This window comes from Lissotriton helveticus, chromosome 9 (genome assembly GCF_964261635.1).
Source record: "Lissotriton helveticus chromosome 9, aLisHel1.1, whole genome shotgun sequence".
Classification (NCBI taxonomy): domain Eukaryota; kingdom Metazoa; phylum Chordata; class Amphibia; order Caudata; family Salamandridae; genus Lissotriton; species Lissotriton helveticus.
Genome location: NC_136070.1, coordinates 955,218,179 through 955,233,028, shown reverse-complemented (window position 1 = coordinate 955,233,028; position 14,850 = coordinate 955,218,179). Strand labels below are relative to the sequence as shown.

General features: G+C 46.9%; 1 protein-coding gene across 1 annotated transcript in view; it reads right to left on the bottom strand.

Moving 5' to 3' along the window:
• Positions 1-1,223: 1,223 nt before the first annotated feature.
• RHOA (ras homolog family member A) overlaps positions 1,224-14,850 on the bottom strand; it is a 154,557-nt gene continuing 140,930 nt past the window's right edge. Inside the window, exon 5 of the mRNA XM_078661222.1 lies at positions 1,224-2,691. Within this exon, the coding sequence (XP_078517348.1) occupies positions 2,518-2,691 (174 nt within the window). The 3' untranslated portion in view covers positions 1,224-2,517. The remainder of the gene's footprint in view (positions 2,692-14,850) is intronic.

The following is a 14,850-nucleotide window of genomic DNA, read 5'->3' as shown; positions in this document are numbered from 1 at the left end:
CCGACAGGATAAAACACTTTAACAAATAATGTGTCCAATAGCATGGCCTAAGCTGCACACCTTGGACACAGGGATGCAGATGGGCTGCTTGCCCAACTCCCACATTCTGTGTCTTGCCCAACTGTAGAAACCAGGAGTCTGCAACATTATCAGATTTGCCTGAGGTCTAATGGGTTCAAATCCACAAATGAAGACTAATACTTACGCTGTAGCTAATTGCCAAACCGGGAAAAAATTAACTTAGCACTGATAGATGATAAAAGTTTGGGGACAGTTTCAAATGTGAATGACGGCTGGAGACAAACAACTAAATATCATTTGACTCTTCTGGTTTATACAGTTTTCACCTTTTAACTGGGACAGCTCTAAACATGTGTAGAGAAAGACTAGAACAGCAAGAAATAACGTTGGCAGTCTCACATGGAGGGGAAATAAATGTACCACAAGACCAAAAAGCAGTCTACACTAGCTCAACCCAAAGAAACTGAGACAGGACCCTGGCCTTTTATTGGATCAGTAGCCGACCCCAACTACCAATCTAAAGACCTACTAGGAAAAGTCCTGAAGGTCCAAAAAGCAGACTGGAGGGATGCAACCGCTGCCCAGAACAACTGGGTTTCCCTGGAAGGAGTTGGCTTAAGCATTAAGGCTTGTGTGCTGCTGTACCCTTTGCGTCACCCTTTAATTCCTCAGACAACTTACGTGCGCGACTACTCCCTCATACTACATCTGCACACACATGCAAGCTTTGTTGACCCCAGCGTAAGAGCCAATGTTTCTTCAACTCGTCCCACCTGTGATGTGTGTGTAGCCAACATCCAGTGTGAGGGCCTGTACGCTTCCACTCGCAGAAACTCTAATTTCCCTTATCACCAACAGTGTCGACCTAGCATGTGGGCCTGTGGTCAACCGCAACTAAATCTTCACTGTGCTCTTTAGAACTGCAAATTCAGAGTCCTCCAACCGTCCTTACAAGAGCAGAGGTTTCTACCCACACAGACAGTGCCCAAGAAGCGCAACCATCTCCTGACAAAGCAATATGAAGTGCCCTGAACATGCTCCAGTTACAGAATTAAGAAATTACTGTACGACCATGCTTGCAATTATTGTACACTGCACGTGGGCTGCATCACCTAGAGATTCCTTCGCAAATGTATCCACCGCTTTAAGCATGCACAGGTAAAGCACCCACACAAAATGAAATTTCATTCATAAACCAATTCTTAAGTTGAAAGAATTTTATTTTCAAATACACTTTCATAAAAAAAACCTTATGCAGAGATTAACAGTATATTAGACGTCCAATTATATAAAATACACTACAATTATCCTGCCTGTAAAAGAATTGTCCCCCAGCCCACTTTACTGGCCACATGGCATCCAAAGTGACTAATTACACAGTAACTGTATATACCAAAAAAGCCTTATATGAAGTAATCAGTTGTTCTAAATAAAAATCTTTAAGGAACAAAGTAAGATACTTTCCTTCATCGCCAACTTCTGGATTTAAAGCGTTGTTTGATCACTTTTTATATGTCCAGAAGCAATTCGTTTTGGTGCCATGGTATAAATCTATTCTGCGCAATTCGAGAATCTCCCCCTACCCGAAAAAAATATTATGAAATTCACCCCTTACCCACCATGGGGTGCCACAGTGAATGATACATTACCTGCGTTTGCACTTGTAATACTGTGTATTGCACAATGTGGAGTTTGCACAAGCCTTTGAAATTTGTGACACAGCATGAAGAAAGGTGTTAAGGTGCTTATGTTTTAATATCGTTGTTTATAATTCCCTACAATCACCTTTATTTTTTGGTTAAATATTTCACTGACATTAATGAGAAATCAGCGCATACGCTCTGGCAAGTGGGTCTTATCAAAAGAACATCTTGGTGTCACAAACTTAAGTGGATACATCATACAGGTATTTGAAAGCAAAAACAAGGGCAACCACTAAAAATGTATGTGGGTCTTTTGCAAAACAGAAAAAGACAACATATAGGACAACCTGCAAAGGAAGCAGACCGATGCCCCCCCAAAAAATGTTTTGCCTTGCCACAATATACACCCTTAAATTTGCTTACAACTGTATACTTGATAGAAAAAAAAATAGAGTTAAAATAAGGACGTCATAGCTGTAACAGCAGGTCTCCTGGGTGATGCAAAAAAAAAAAGCTACAAGTGTCTATTTTTTTTTTAACAAACTCTTTTAATGTACTATTTTCCCCCAATATGTTTGTCACTATCTTCTCATAGTACAAAGATAGTTCATTTAAGGAATGTTTAAGATAATCTTGAGAGCATAAATTATTGTGACAAGGCAGTATAACAAATAAAATGTTGAGAAATTACAATTGACTTAAATACCTGTAAGCAAGAGGAAACTTTGTTTAAAATAAGAACTTAAGAAGAAAAATCATACACTAAGATTAATAAACATCACTTCAAGAATCTTGTTAGCCGCTTCTTGCAGAGAGTGCTTGATGGTGCTCCCAGCCTAAGGCGGCTGCTGGTTTAAATGAGAAGGCACGTGGACTTTTTCTTGCCTCGCCTGGCTTGCAAAGCTGCCCTCGTAGCCATTTCAAACACTTCCCGCACACCATCTTTTGTCTTGGCAGAGCATTCCATGTAGCCAAAAGCACCAATCCTGTTAGCCATGTCCCTGCCTTCCTCCGGTTTCACAGGCTCCTACAAAAATATTAAAGGAAAATTGTGCTCAGACAGTGTCCGTGAGAGAAAATATTATTGATGAAATTAACCAGTTAGCTGCGCAAATAAAATGAGGCACGATTCAAAGGAAAAATAATCTACAAACTTTCTCCAGTCAACAGTCAGGACCAGTATAACGCACCAAAAATCTGATGTGAACGCAGTATTGATAAGAAACAGACCATGAACTGTGGAAATAATACATTATTTATTGACAATAGTAACAAAACGGTAAATAACTTCGGGAATATTCGTGGTAAAGGATACTTTGTAACCTGGGCCCACGAAAATTAAAGGAGCACTCGCAGCACTCCTAGCTGCCAAGGTTTCAGATTGCTGTGTGTGACATTCTCATAATTTTTGTGTAATTATGAGTGACATTTCAACGACTGTGCGTGACATTTTCTCGCAATCAAAATAAAGCAATGAAAACGAGGGAAACAAATATCCGAAATAACACCCTTTTGAGCAACGAGAAACTCTAAGAAGATTTTTTTTAAAAACTGCCACAAAGACTAGGGTGACCAACTGGCATTGGTGCAAATTCAGGACGGTGAGGGTCAAAATTCAGGACACAAATTCAGGACAATAGGTCAAAATTCAGGACAAAACTTCAGGACAATAGGTAAGTTTTACAGACACATCAGAGGTCGCGCAATAGTATATAAGTAAGCCCAGCCATTTCCAAACATATTCAACCATTTGCAAACCTATCCATCATGTATCCTTCCATCTATCATTTCACTCATCCATCCCTTCATCCATCCATCCACCCTTTCACCCTATCCATCTGTACACTTATGCATCCACTCTTCATCCCATCCATCCGTTCACTCATCCATCCAGCCATTTACCCTTTCACCAATCCAGCCATCCTTTCACTTACTAATCCTTCCACCCATCCACTCTTTTAGTCATCCATCCATCCTCCCTTTCTCTCTCCATCGACCTTTTCACTTAGCCAACCTTCCTTCCATACATCCACCCACCCATCCATCCATCCTTCCCCTCATCCATCATCCAGCTACCCTTCCACCCATACATCCAGCTATTTACATTTTCTCTCATCCATCTTTCCCCTCACTCATCAATCCATCCATCCTCTCTCATTATCCATTTATTCACTCTTTCATTCATCCACTTACCCTTTCACTAATTCATCCAGCCATCCACCCATCCCTTCACGTACTTACTCGCCCACCTTTCCATATTAATTTTGAGCTGAGCCCTTTTGAGAAGAGGCCCATCAAGAACTTCACCCTCGCTGCAGGAGCCATTCCAGGAGTGGGACAGAAGCCACCCAGACAGAGACAGGATCCACCACAGGGGAGACAGGAGCCATCACAGGCCGGAGGGGGGACATGAGCCATCACAGGCGGGGGGGAGAGGGGGGGGAACAGGAGCCACCACATGGGGGGACATGAGCCATCACAGGCGGGGGAGGGGGGACAGGAGCCATCACAGGAGGGGGAACAGGATCCACCAGGGTGGGCACAGGGGTGGGCATGCAGTATTCCAGTATCATCTTGGGCTCCTCGCCCCCTCCTGCGCAAGACAACGAAGACAGGCTCTCTGTCCAAAATGTCATCCCCCACTATGATGTACAGTACTTACAGGAGATACTCTAAGAGAACTGATTGTCCTCCATACTTTGTTATTCAGTGTGGGTGCGATTGTGCCTTTTCTTTATTTTATTACATTATAGACTGCATGTTTGAAGAATCGAGGTTTGCTTACAATTTAGTGACAGTAATTAAGCTCTGTGAAGAGAACCACGTGCTCCCTCTGTGTAATCTGGCGGAGTCTAGGATGTTTGGGGCCCTGGGTTGAAATGGAATGTGTGAGCCCCCTCTAAACTGCAGAGACGTGACCATTCAGGGCTGTTTGCATCTGAATAGATGCCCCTGCTCCTAAAGCTGCAGCCCCTCCCTCTCAGTCACCTTCGAGCACCTCTTAACAGCTCATCAGGGGCTGGAGGTGTGAGGGGTGCCATCCCGCTGTGTCTCCCCAATGCTGATGGATATCTGAGCTCTGGAACAGCATCGGAGTCAAGAAGGGAGGTGGGGGGCAAGCTGTGCCGGCCTTAGGGTGAGGCGACCGGTGCCCGGCTAAAATGACGGACAAATGGCGTCCGTTAAAGAATCCTTCACGGACAACGGACAGACGGACGAAATTACGGACTGTCCGTGAAATTTACGGACGGTTGGTCACCCTAACAAAGACCCATAAATCAGGCGAGTGAGGTGCACATATTACAGCAAGTCAGGACGCCCGTGACCTGCAACTAAATTGAACTTACTGAATCAGGGGCGTAACACATGCCCCTGCAACCCCCGCGGTGCGAGGGGGCCCTCACCCTCCAGGGGGCCCAGTCAGCACCGCACTTCTGCTGGGGATCTCTAGATGGAGTCCAGAGGGGGCCCCTTCACGTACCCTGCAGGGGGGACCCCTCAAGGTTCGTTACGCCACTGTACTGAATCGTTTTAAATTATGCCCCTGGTCTGACTTAGACCCCAGTTGATCCACCACCGCAGACACACTTAATTGAATTTGCATCGTCCGGCAGCTGCCAGGCCAGCGAGAGCCGCTGCATTTTTGCGTACACACCGGCCACCTGGGCTCGCTTCTCTCAGATGTGGTGTGGCCTGGCCCGGCTGGGTCGGGTCCGTGTCGGTTGCAACGCGGCCCACAGGAGGATTCTAATTCCTGCTGTGCTGCGAGGAGCTAATCAACAGCAGCCTGCCCATTCTGAACTGAAGACCGTTCGCGCCACGGAGGGGCAGCAGTCTAATGACCCGTAACTGTGAGTCTGACAGAACTGTCGGACTCCTGACCTCACGCTTGTGTCTCAGACCAGTGCTTTAAATGGGGAAAAAATAAGTGCAGGTACTCATTAATATAGAGGTGTGGCAAGTGGGTGGGGTTAAGGGCAAAATATCATCATACATAGAGACTTCTGGGAATACACAGAAAGCAAGTAGCTGTGCACAGCACTTGTATTTTTCATGCCATTTCTTTAGCACAAATGAATTCTTGGGTCAAAGTTTGATGCAAAGACGCATTTCAGATTCAAATACAGCACTAAATAACAAATTAGCTTCTTTGCATAATTTTCCAGAGATTTCGAGTAAATGAAAAGTTACTTACCTTTGGTATCCCCTTATCTGGTTGAGACTATCTAGCTGCAGATTCCTTACCACAGTATACCCAGGCATGGGACTGGATCCGGATTTTTTTTAGCTGGATCCCTGCGTGTCAGCAGATGGCTTTGTTCGACTAATCATCGGAAGTTACTTGCACAGTACCAATATAGGCGCCACCCCAGAGTGCGGACGTCTGCTTATTTGTTATGTTAATGTTATGTTAAAAAAAAAATTCTAATGCGCTCGTACACCGGTTGACTTCATGGCGCTGAGTCTGGAAGGTGATAGCGCTAGATCGATAACACTTTATCCATAGGCCTGGATGTACAGCCAGGTTTTGAGAGATTTCCTGAATTTCATTAAATCGGGACTAGACCTAATTTCCAGGGGGATGGAGTTCCACAATCTCGGCGCTAGCGTTGCAAACCTACTTCCCCCTTGTCACTTCAGCTTGAAGATGGGGGTTACTAGAAGTTGACGGTGGGCCGAGCGGAGGTTACGTGAAGGGGAATACCGTAGGATCAGGCTATCGATAAATCCAGGACCCATGCCTTGCAGGGACTTAAAGACCAGACAGACAATTTTGAAGGTGCAGCGTTGGGGAATAGGAAGCCAGTGAAGCTTCCTGAGAAGGTGAGTCCTGCTGCCACCCGGGTTGATGGGGAGTCAGTCTGGCTGCCTGGTTCTGAACCATCTGCAACAGTATTGTGAGCCCTAGTGGTAGGCCCAGGTAGATTGCACTGGAGTAATCCAGGCGGGATAAGACCATGGCTATCACCACCTGTGTCAAAGCGGTTTGGGTTAGAAACAGTCTTATCTTTCTGATTTTACGCAGCTGAAAAAACAGGCGGAGATCACTGAGCCTACGTGTGTTTTCAGTGATAAATTATTCGATATTGTAACACCCAGGCTCTTGGCCAATGCAGAGGGGGTTGGAGGGGGTTCTAATTCGATAGGCCAGTAATGTGGCTCCCACTCATCAAGACTAGTTCAGTCTTCCCTGGATTTAATTTAAGATGGTTGTAGTCCATCCAGTGACAGATGAACCGCATGGTGGACTGAAAATGAGAGATTGGGGCGAGCTATCAATTGTAAAGAGCAGTTGCAGGTCATCAGCATAATTAAAAGTGACCACATTAATTTCCTTCAGAGATCTGATCAGTGGGAGAAGGTAGAGAATGAACACATGTGGAGAGAGTGAGGAGCCCTGTGGCACCCCACACGTAGTTTTTATCTTTGGAGCCATAAACTGGCCCAGACTGACTGCCTGGGAGCGATTTTCCAGGAACGAACAAATCCAATCAAGAGCTGCGCCCTGAATACAAGCATCGTTGACACGGTCCACCAGAATCCCATGGTCAACCATGTTGAAGGTAGCCGATAGATCCAGCAGCACCAGGGCCTGGGGGATGCCTCTGTCGGCCTTCTCCCGAAGGGAGTCCAGTACAGCTGTAATTACTGACTCCGTAGAGTAGGCAGGGCGGAAGCCTGCTTGGTGTGGATCGAGGAAGTGGGTTTGTTCCATATAGTTGGACAGACATTTTGCTACATCGGCCTCTAATACCTTAGCCAGGTACGGGAGCAGGGTGATGGGATGGTAATTTGACAGCATCTGAGGGTCTGCCCCAGGTTTCTTCAGGAGGGAGATCACAACTGCCTCTTTGAAGGCCTTAGGTACACAGACTTGGGAAAGAGTTGTTTAGAAGGGCCAGGGCTGGGCCCAGGAGGGCAATAAAAACTTCTTTTAAGATATGGGGAGGGCAGCAGTCCATAGGTGTGAGAAGTTGGCCTGATAGGTGATGTTTCCAATTCTGGAACCACCGGTTATCAGACCAAACAATCCCTTATGGTGTCTGGTTGTAAGTCAACCTTATTAGACAAGCTATCCTAGGGGTAGCATGGACTAAGCAGCCTAAAGGCTTAACTTAAGAGGTCGTGTTAAGCGAGCTGTTTTACCACATACAATCCTGTAATATCAAATGAAAGGACACCACACAAGTATATATTATAAAAATATATGTATTTATTACTAAAAACAATCCCCAGTATTCTTTATGAATAAAGGGGCACAAGCGTTAAATCAAAAGCACAGTTTAAACATACAAAGTTGCACAATTATGGATGAGGGCGGGTGGCCACTCAAACCATATACTAAACAAGTGGTATAAGAGAGACCACTCGAACAGTGGTTAGGCCTAGGGCCTAGGGAATCGCTGGGAGCAGTCGGGACAAGCAATGCTGAAGTCGGGAGAGGCCCACGGGATTCGGGAGCAGTGCGGAAAGCGCACGCATGCACCAATGTTAACCAATGGTGCGTAAAAGTTGTAAAGTTAGAGTTTAAGGACACTTCCGCTGAACCTAGAGGAACAAAACTTAAGACACAGACCCTAGAGATGTGTACCTGTGTGGGAACACCGGCGGAGCAAAGTTACCTCACCCACAGGAAGCGGGTGCACAGGGTCGAAGTTGAGTCGGGTTTCGTCACGCAGGCTCTTGGTGCTTGAAGCTGAAAGGGCTGCAGGCGGGGTGAAAGAGAAGTGTCCGGTGGAGTCAAAGGGTGGACTCAAGTCGAAGAGTACCTGAAAGCAGAGGGGACAGAGTCTGGGTCACTCAGCAGTGACCAGGGTGGAACCAGGACGGAACCAGGCAATGTCGGGCGCAATCAGGTGGTCGTCGAGGAGCTTCTCTCCGCTGTCACGTGGGCTCTGGGGCATCTGCGACGTCCAGGAGCGGGTCACGATCTGTCCCACGAGGGCTCTCACCGTCGGTGCAGTCGGCTTCAAGTTTGGAGCAAACAACACTTGGGAAGAGCAATCCACGCGGAACCGGGAGATTGCTTCTCACTCGGACCAGGAGGGTCAGAGTGGGGGCTCCTTTTCAGGGGAGCTGCTGCAGATCTGGAGCAACCAGATTTGCAGGTCGAATTTCAAAGTTCGTCGGCACAGGGGCCACTAGCCGGCTGGCAAGTGACCGGGCCAACGCGTTGAGCCAAATGGAGCAGAAGGGCCCCACGCAGCACTCGTCGAGTGTGGAGGGCTGAACTTCGGTGCAAGAGTGGCTCAGGGTTGGGGCTTCTCAAACCCCGGTGTACAGCTTCGAGGGTCACTCGTGGGCTGCACGGTCAGCGTCTCGTGGTCAATTCAAGATGGCGTGCCCCACGCTTCCGGTCGCCTCCACGGGTCTCAGCTCTGCAGGGACTGTGGATCGGGCTGTTGGAAGGCAGGCAAGCTTGATCTCGTCGATCTCTGTCGCTCGAGTTCCGGCGGGAACTGCAACAAAGTAGACGTCGATGGCTGGATGGTGCCTGTTTGCACAGGGTGGTCACTCCTTGACCACAAGGGAGATTCTTCAGTCTTCTACGTTGAGTAGGATGTCGAAGGGTCCAGAGTTTTGTTTCTTATGTTTCATCAGGAAATCTGAAGTGCATTGGCACTGCTCCCACTCTTATTCGAATCTGGGGGGCGTGATTACGTGCTAGGTCCCCTCCTATGGGTGGGACCCAGGAAGTGGGTGGATACACCCCCTTCCTTTGATCCAGGCCGCCCTGGCACGAGGGCTGGAGTGCCCCAGAACCGGTTTGGCCGGATTATGCAAGGGGCAGCCTTGTGCGCCCCAAGCAGTGTCTGGTTTCTTTCAAACCTCCCTGCTACAATCCACTATCTCCTGTCTGGAGGGTGGTAACACCCCCCTGCGACAGGAAACCCTTTGTCCAGGCCCCATTTGGCTGAGTTTCGGTCAGCTTCAGGGGGTCAGACTTCTGTCTGTGGCAGAGGCATCCATTTTGTGGATCTAAGGTCCTTTTAGAAATTAACCGCATTTAAGTAAAGTAACATGTCTTACCCCTCTAGAGGGGTGGAATGCTATCCCCGTCGCCAGAACTGGCGAGGGGATAGTATTCCAAATCGTATGACACCTTACACGACATGTTTTGATAAAGCCAAACCAGAGTTGCTATATAACCGCGAGGATTATAAGGCACTTAAGAGTATATGGTATGGCATTATCCTGAAACAGCTTAGGGAGTTGTTCCCGGCAGCTGCAGACAGGCTCAGCTCATGCTAGAGCTCCATCTCACATTAAACCACGCACTCTGCCTCCAGGATTGATGAGGCCTTCTATAGGAGTGGCTCACAGGTTTATATGTGTCCAGATATAGGTTTAGATATAGGTATACTATATCTAAGTAAGGGGTGATTACACCACCTTACCCCAGCTGAGTGATCAGCCAGTTGTGTCAATTTAAGAACCAGCCAGGGGTGGCAAAAGATATGCTGCAGACCCTGGTAGGCCTTGGTGGCCCCTATGCCCTGGGCACCTATAGTGCATTATACAGGGGCTGACAAGGAGTCCATTTCCAATTGTGGTATGTACCTAGGGTACATGGAATCCATTTTACAGAGAGAGCAGATGGCCTGGGGCCCTGATTAGCAGGGAACCAGGTCAACTAAGTAAAAAAAACAGCTAAACACAGGCAAAAAATCTGGGGTAACCATAGTCAGGTAGCCACCTTCCTACAATAGGAGAGCCAGATCTGACTTTAGACAACAAGGTGTGAAAAGTCTGAGCGTCGATAGCCGGAAAGCATTCAAGGGAGTCTAGGCCTAGGAGGAGTATTATCCTGAGTGGAATGTTTGGGGATACTGGCTTTGATAGAGGATATCTTTTCGATAAAGAAGTTGTTCAGTGAATCACATAAGGCTTGGGAGGGAGTAGGCCTAGTTAGGACTATCGGGGTTGGACAATTCGTCGACAATTGTGAAGATTTCTTTGGATTGGGTGTTCGAGGTTAGGATTCTGGAGGAAAAATGCCCAGCTTTAGCATTTAAAATGCCTTATTTGTATTCCCTCATGACGGTAGAATAGATGAGTTTATCTTTAAGTAAATAATTCTGCCTCCGCTTCCTTTCCAATTGGCAAGGGCGCGTTGTTGTGCCTTTAATTCGGGGGAAAACCATCTCTGAGCCTCGAGGCGGCGAATCAGTCTTATTTTTTTCAATGGGGCATGTTTGTTACCGGCCTAAAGTAACCAGGCTGAGATGGATTCCCCCTGGAGATTAACATCAAGTGTGCAGTTTGGGACAGTGTTAGCAAATGTGGTGCAGAAATTGAGTTTGTCAATGGCATTCCATTTTCTGACCCAACCCCCCTCTTTAGTAAGATGTTTCCCGGTGGTAGGATTCAGTAGGGTGAGTTTTATCAAATGGTGGTCTGACCAAGTACAATGTAGTATTGACAATGCGGATACTATCAAATTGATGGTCCAAATTTGGTCCAAGGTGTGCCCCTTAGTGTGTTTAGCGGACGAGACATGTTGGACAAGGTTCAATTTGCTTAATAAATTAGTCATCTCAGTGGAGTGCGGCCCTCCTTGTGTGTCATTAATCCAATATTTAAAATCGCCTATCAGTAAGATTCTAGCGTGGTTAGTTGCCAAATTGGCGATTTGTTCACCTAGAGAGTGAGGAAATAGGGGCATATGCGGTGGAGGTCTGTAAAGTAGAACGCATAAGCGGGGCCTAATCGGCTTCAAGTTTAGTAACAGTATTGTCCACTGAAGTGAGGCAGAGTGGAGTAAGAGCAGTGAATTGGAGCTCCTGGCAGATAATAACCGCAACTCCCCCACCCATTTTACCTGGTGGTCAGTTGGTATGAAGAAAATAGGACAAGTTTGGTCAGGCCGCCAGTATGTCGGGTGAGGAATCAGGGGTGAGCCAAGTCTCAGTCAGCAAAAGAATGTCAGGCTTTTCTGAATCTAGGAGTGTAAACATTTCGAGCTGGTGCTTAACAAGGGAACGTGTATTTAGGTAATAAATTTAGAGAGCCGATCTCTCATATTTTTGCTGAGGCAGAGCAACGTGGTAAATGGGCTGGGTAACTTCAGAGAACGATATCCGTGGTAACAGGATTGTAGGTGAACCAGGCTAGCCCTGGTAGTAGGGTTGAGTTTGAAAGAGGCAGAGTGAAGCTGTCTCAGATCGACAGACGAGTAAGTGCGGGATTGGGCCTAGTGACTGGGCCCTGGGCGCAGACGGGCTTGCCTTTGGCGCTCCCGCGTTGCAGCAGACATTTATGCCTCAAGCTCCTCCTCATGCCCTTCTTGATTGGTCTCTACCCGTAGAGAAGGACCGGAAGGCTAAAGCAGCTACGAGCCTGGATCAGCATTAGCGCGGTACGTGGGTATTTTTAATTGTTAAAGAGAAGCAAATTCATGCCGTTTGGCAATAACAGGTATCAGTATAAAAACTCAAGTTTAAAAATAGAGTTGCAGTAAGTAGTTATGGTTTACCAGTAGAGGCCTCTTCCTAGAGTGCCCGCTCCCGCGTTTCAGCCGGCAGTTATGCCTCAAGCTCCTCCCCAAACCCTTCGTGATTGGTCTCTACCCGTAGTGAAGGACCGGAAGGCTAAAGCAGCTACGAGCCTGAATCAGCAGTAGCGCGATACGTGAGTATTTTTAATAGTTAAACAAAAGCAAATTAGTTAAACATGAGCAAAGTATTCTTTTCACAACTTTCCACACCGGAAGGTGGAGCCATGAAGAATGCGGACCACTGGTGTGTATTGCTAAGACCCTTACAAGGATGACCCTATGAAATGAGGTTGCAGAGTGGGGAGGAATGAGAGGGACGCTAAGGAATTTGCAGCTAGATAGCATCTCTACCAGATAAAGCGTTACCAAAGGTAAATAACTTGCACATCTGATAGAGACTTCTTGCTGCAGATTCCTGGACTTAGAATAAATACCAAAGCAATACCTCCCCAGAGGTAGGTCTGCAACAGTTTGAACCAAAAAGTCTTTCAGGATGGAATGGGCAAAGTGCCCGTAACGACGTCAGAAGTTTGCTGAACGTGTGCAAAGATGCCTACCTTGATACCTAACATATGTCCAGGAGAGGCAGTCTACAAATTAATGCAATGGTTGCAGCCTTGGCTCTGGTAGCATACAAGCCCTCAGGGTGGTTGATTTTTGGCCAATTCATATCAGATCTTCATGCAGAGTACTATACATCGTGAGAAGGTCCTCTTCTGCACAGCCTTTGCTTTCATCCCCCGGGAACTCATTGTGTGATCTAGGTAGAACAACAAGACTCTAGGTAGAACAACAAGACTCTTTTTAGCTATAGAAGAGGGAGGCTATCCTCTTCTTTAGCTGCTTCACCACGGTGGACATTCCATCGCGGTGCGGAAAAAAAGGACGTGTGTGCAGTTTGGAAGGCCCCTTGCCTTCCAACGCACACGCCCACCGTGACGTCGGATGGCCGGGGGCCATCCGACGCATCGAAATAGTTAGAATGGTGAAGGGGAGCAAAGAAGGTAGGCAAGGTGATGTTTTGAACTACATTAAAAGGTGTCACAACCTTTGGGAAAAATTAAGGTCTGCAGAACCAGCTTGTCTGGGTAAAAGGTGGTATAAGGAGAGTGCAGAGTGTCTGCAGTTCGCTGAACCTCCTGGTCGATGTTATACTCACTAGAAAAGTCGCCCTGATGCTAAACAGGTAAAGTGGACAGTTGTGCAATAGCTCGAAAGGCCTTAGGGTGAAATCGGTCCAGGGCTGCTTGTGTTCCCATTCAGGGAGGACTTGGCTTGGTAATTCGGGCTGGACTGTTCTGATTGCAGTGGGCTCAAGACTGATTTGCCTATAGCTGGATACAAACTGAGCTGACATTGTGTGCAAAATAACAATGGTTTGGGATGGAGCCCAGAGTAATTACCAGTGGCTGAAATTCAATCCGGCATTCCATCCATCATTTTTTTGTAAACTTCCTAAAAGTTGCATTTTAAGATTGTAATTAAAAAAAACAACTTTAGCAATAATTAGGGTTTATCATTACAATTCCAAAGACACCAAGCATGACAAAGCCACTGTAGGAAAGTACTCCTTTTTGCATGGTTACCCCCTACTTTTTGCCTGACTGAATGCAACTTTGATTTAACATGCACTGGGTTCCTGCTAATCAGGTTCCCAATGCCTATGTTCTTTCCAAAAACTGTACCTTTGTTTCTACAACTGGAACACCTCTGGTCCACATATAAATTCCTTGTAAAAGGTACCACTGGTATCAAGAGCATTGTGACCAGAGAGGGCCGAGAGGGCCCAAGAGCTGCAGAATGTATTATGCCACCCTAAAAGACCCCTTAGCCAGCCACATGCACACTGCCACTGCACCCTGATTGTTTTGATGCAGCTAAAAGTTAACAGTCAACCTGGCACACATCTGTGTGCCAGGCCTTCCAGCATGCTAGAAGCATAGGTAAGTCAGCCCTACAGCACGCCTAAGGCAGGGTGCACTATACCTCTTGTGAGGGCATAACTGTATCAGCAGATATGCCCCTATAGTGTCTAAGTCCATTCTTAGATATTATAAGTGCACAGTGAAGCCATACGGAGTACATGGGCTAGGAGCTTATCAATGAGAGTTCCACAACTCAATGAGGACTTCACCGAATCCCAAGATGTTTGGTACCAAACATCTCAGATTAATGAGCCGACATTGATGCCAGTGATGGATTCATTAATGAATGCACTCTTAAGGCACCTCAGAGGTGCCCCATGAAAACCTACCAAACCACTAGTGTGTGTCTGACTGGCCTGCATCAGTGTACCACATCTAGGCATGTTTTGACCCCCTGAAGTAAGAGGCTTTTGCTTTCCTGGGTCAGTAACAAAGCTTGCTCTGGGTGGAGGTGCTTCACACCTACCCCCAAGCAGGAACAACATTTAAGGGTGTGAGCCTCAAAGGCTTCATGCCAGTTGTTATGCTACCAGGGGCTATCCACCTAGTGGCGATGCCCACTCCTGGCACGCCCCATTGTAGCAAGGTCGGCGGGAAACTTATTAAGCAGGAGAGGTCTGTCCCCTCTCAGCCAGGACCACCCCTAAGGTGCCTGAGCTGAAGTGACCCTCCAGCCCCTCCATTGAAAATACTCCATGAATTATCTGCAATATATAGGTTTGATTCATGGGATAATAGAAGTGTTTCCTAACGTAGATGCTTT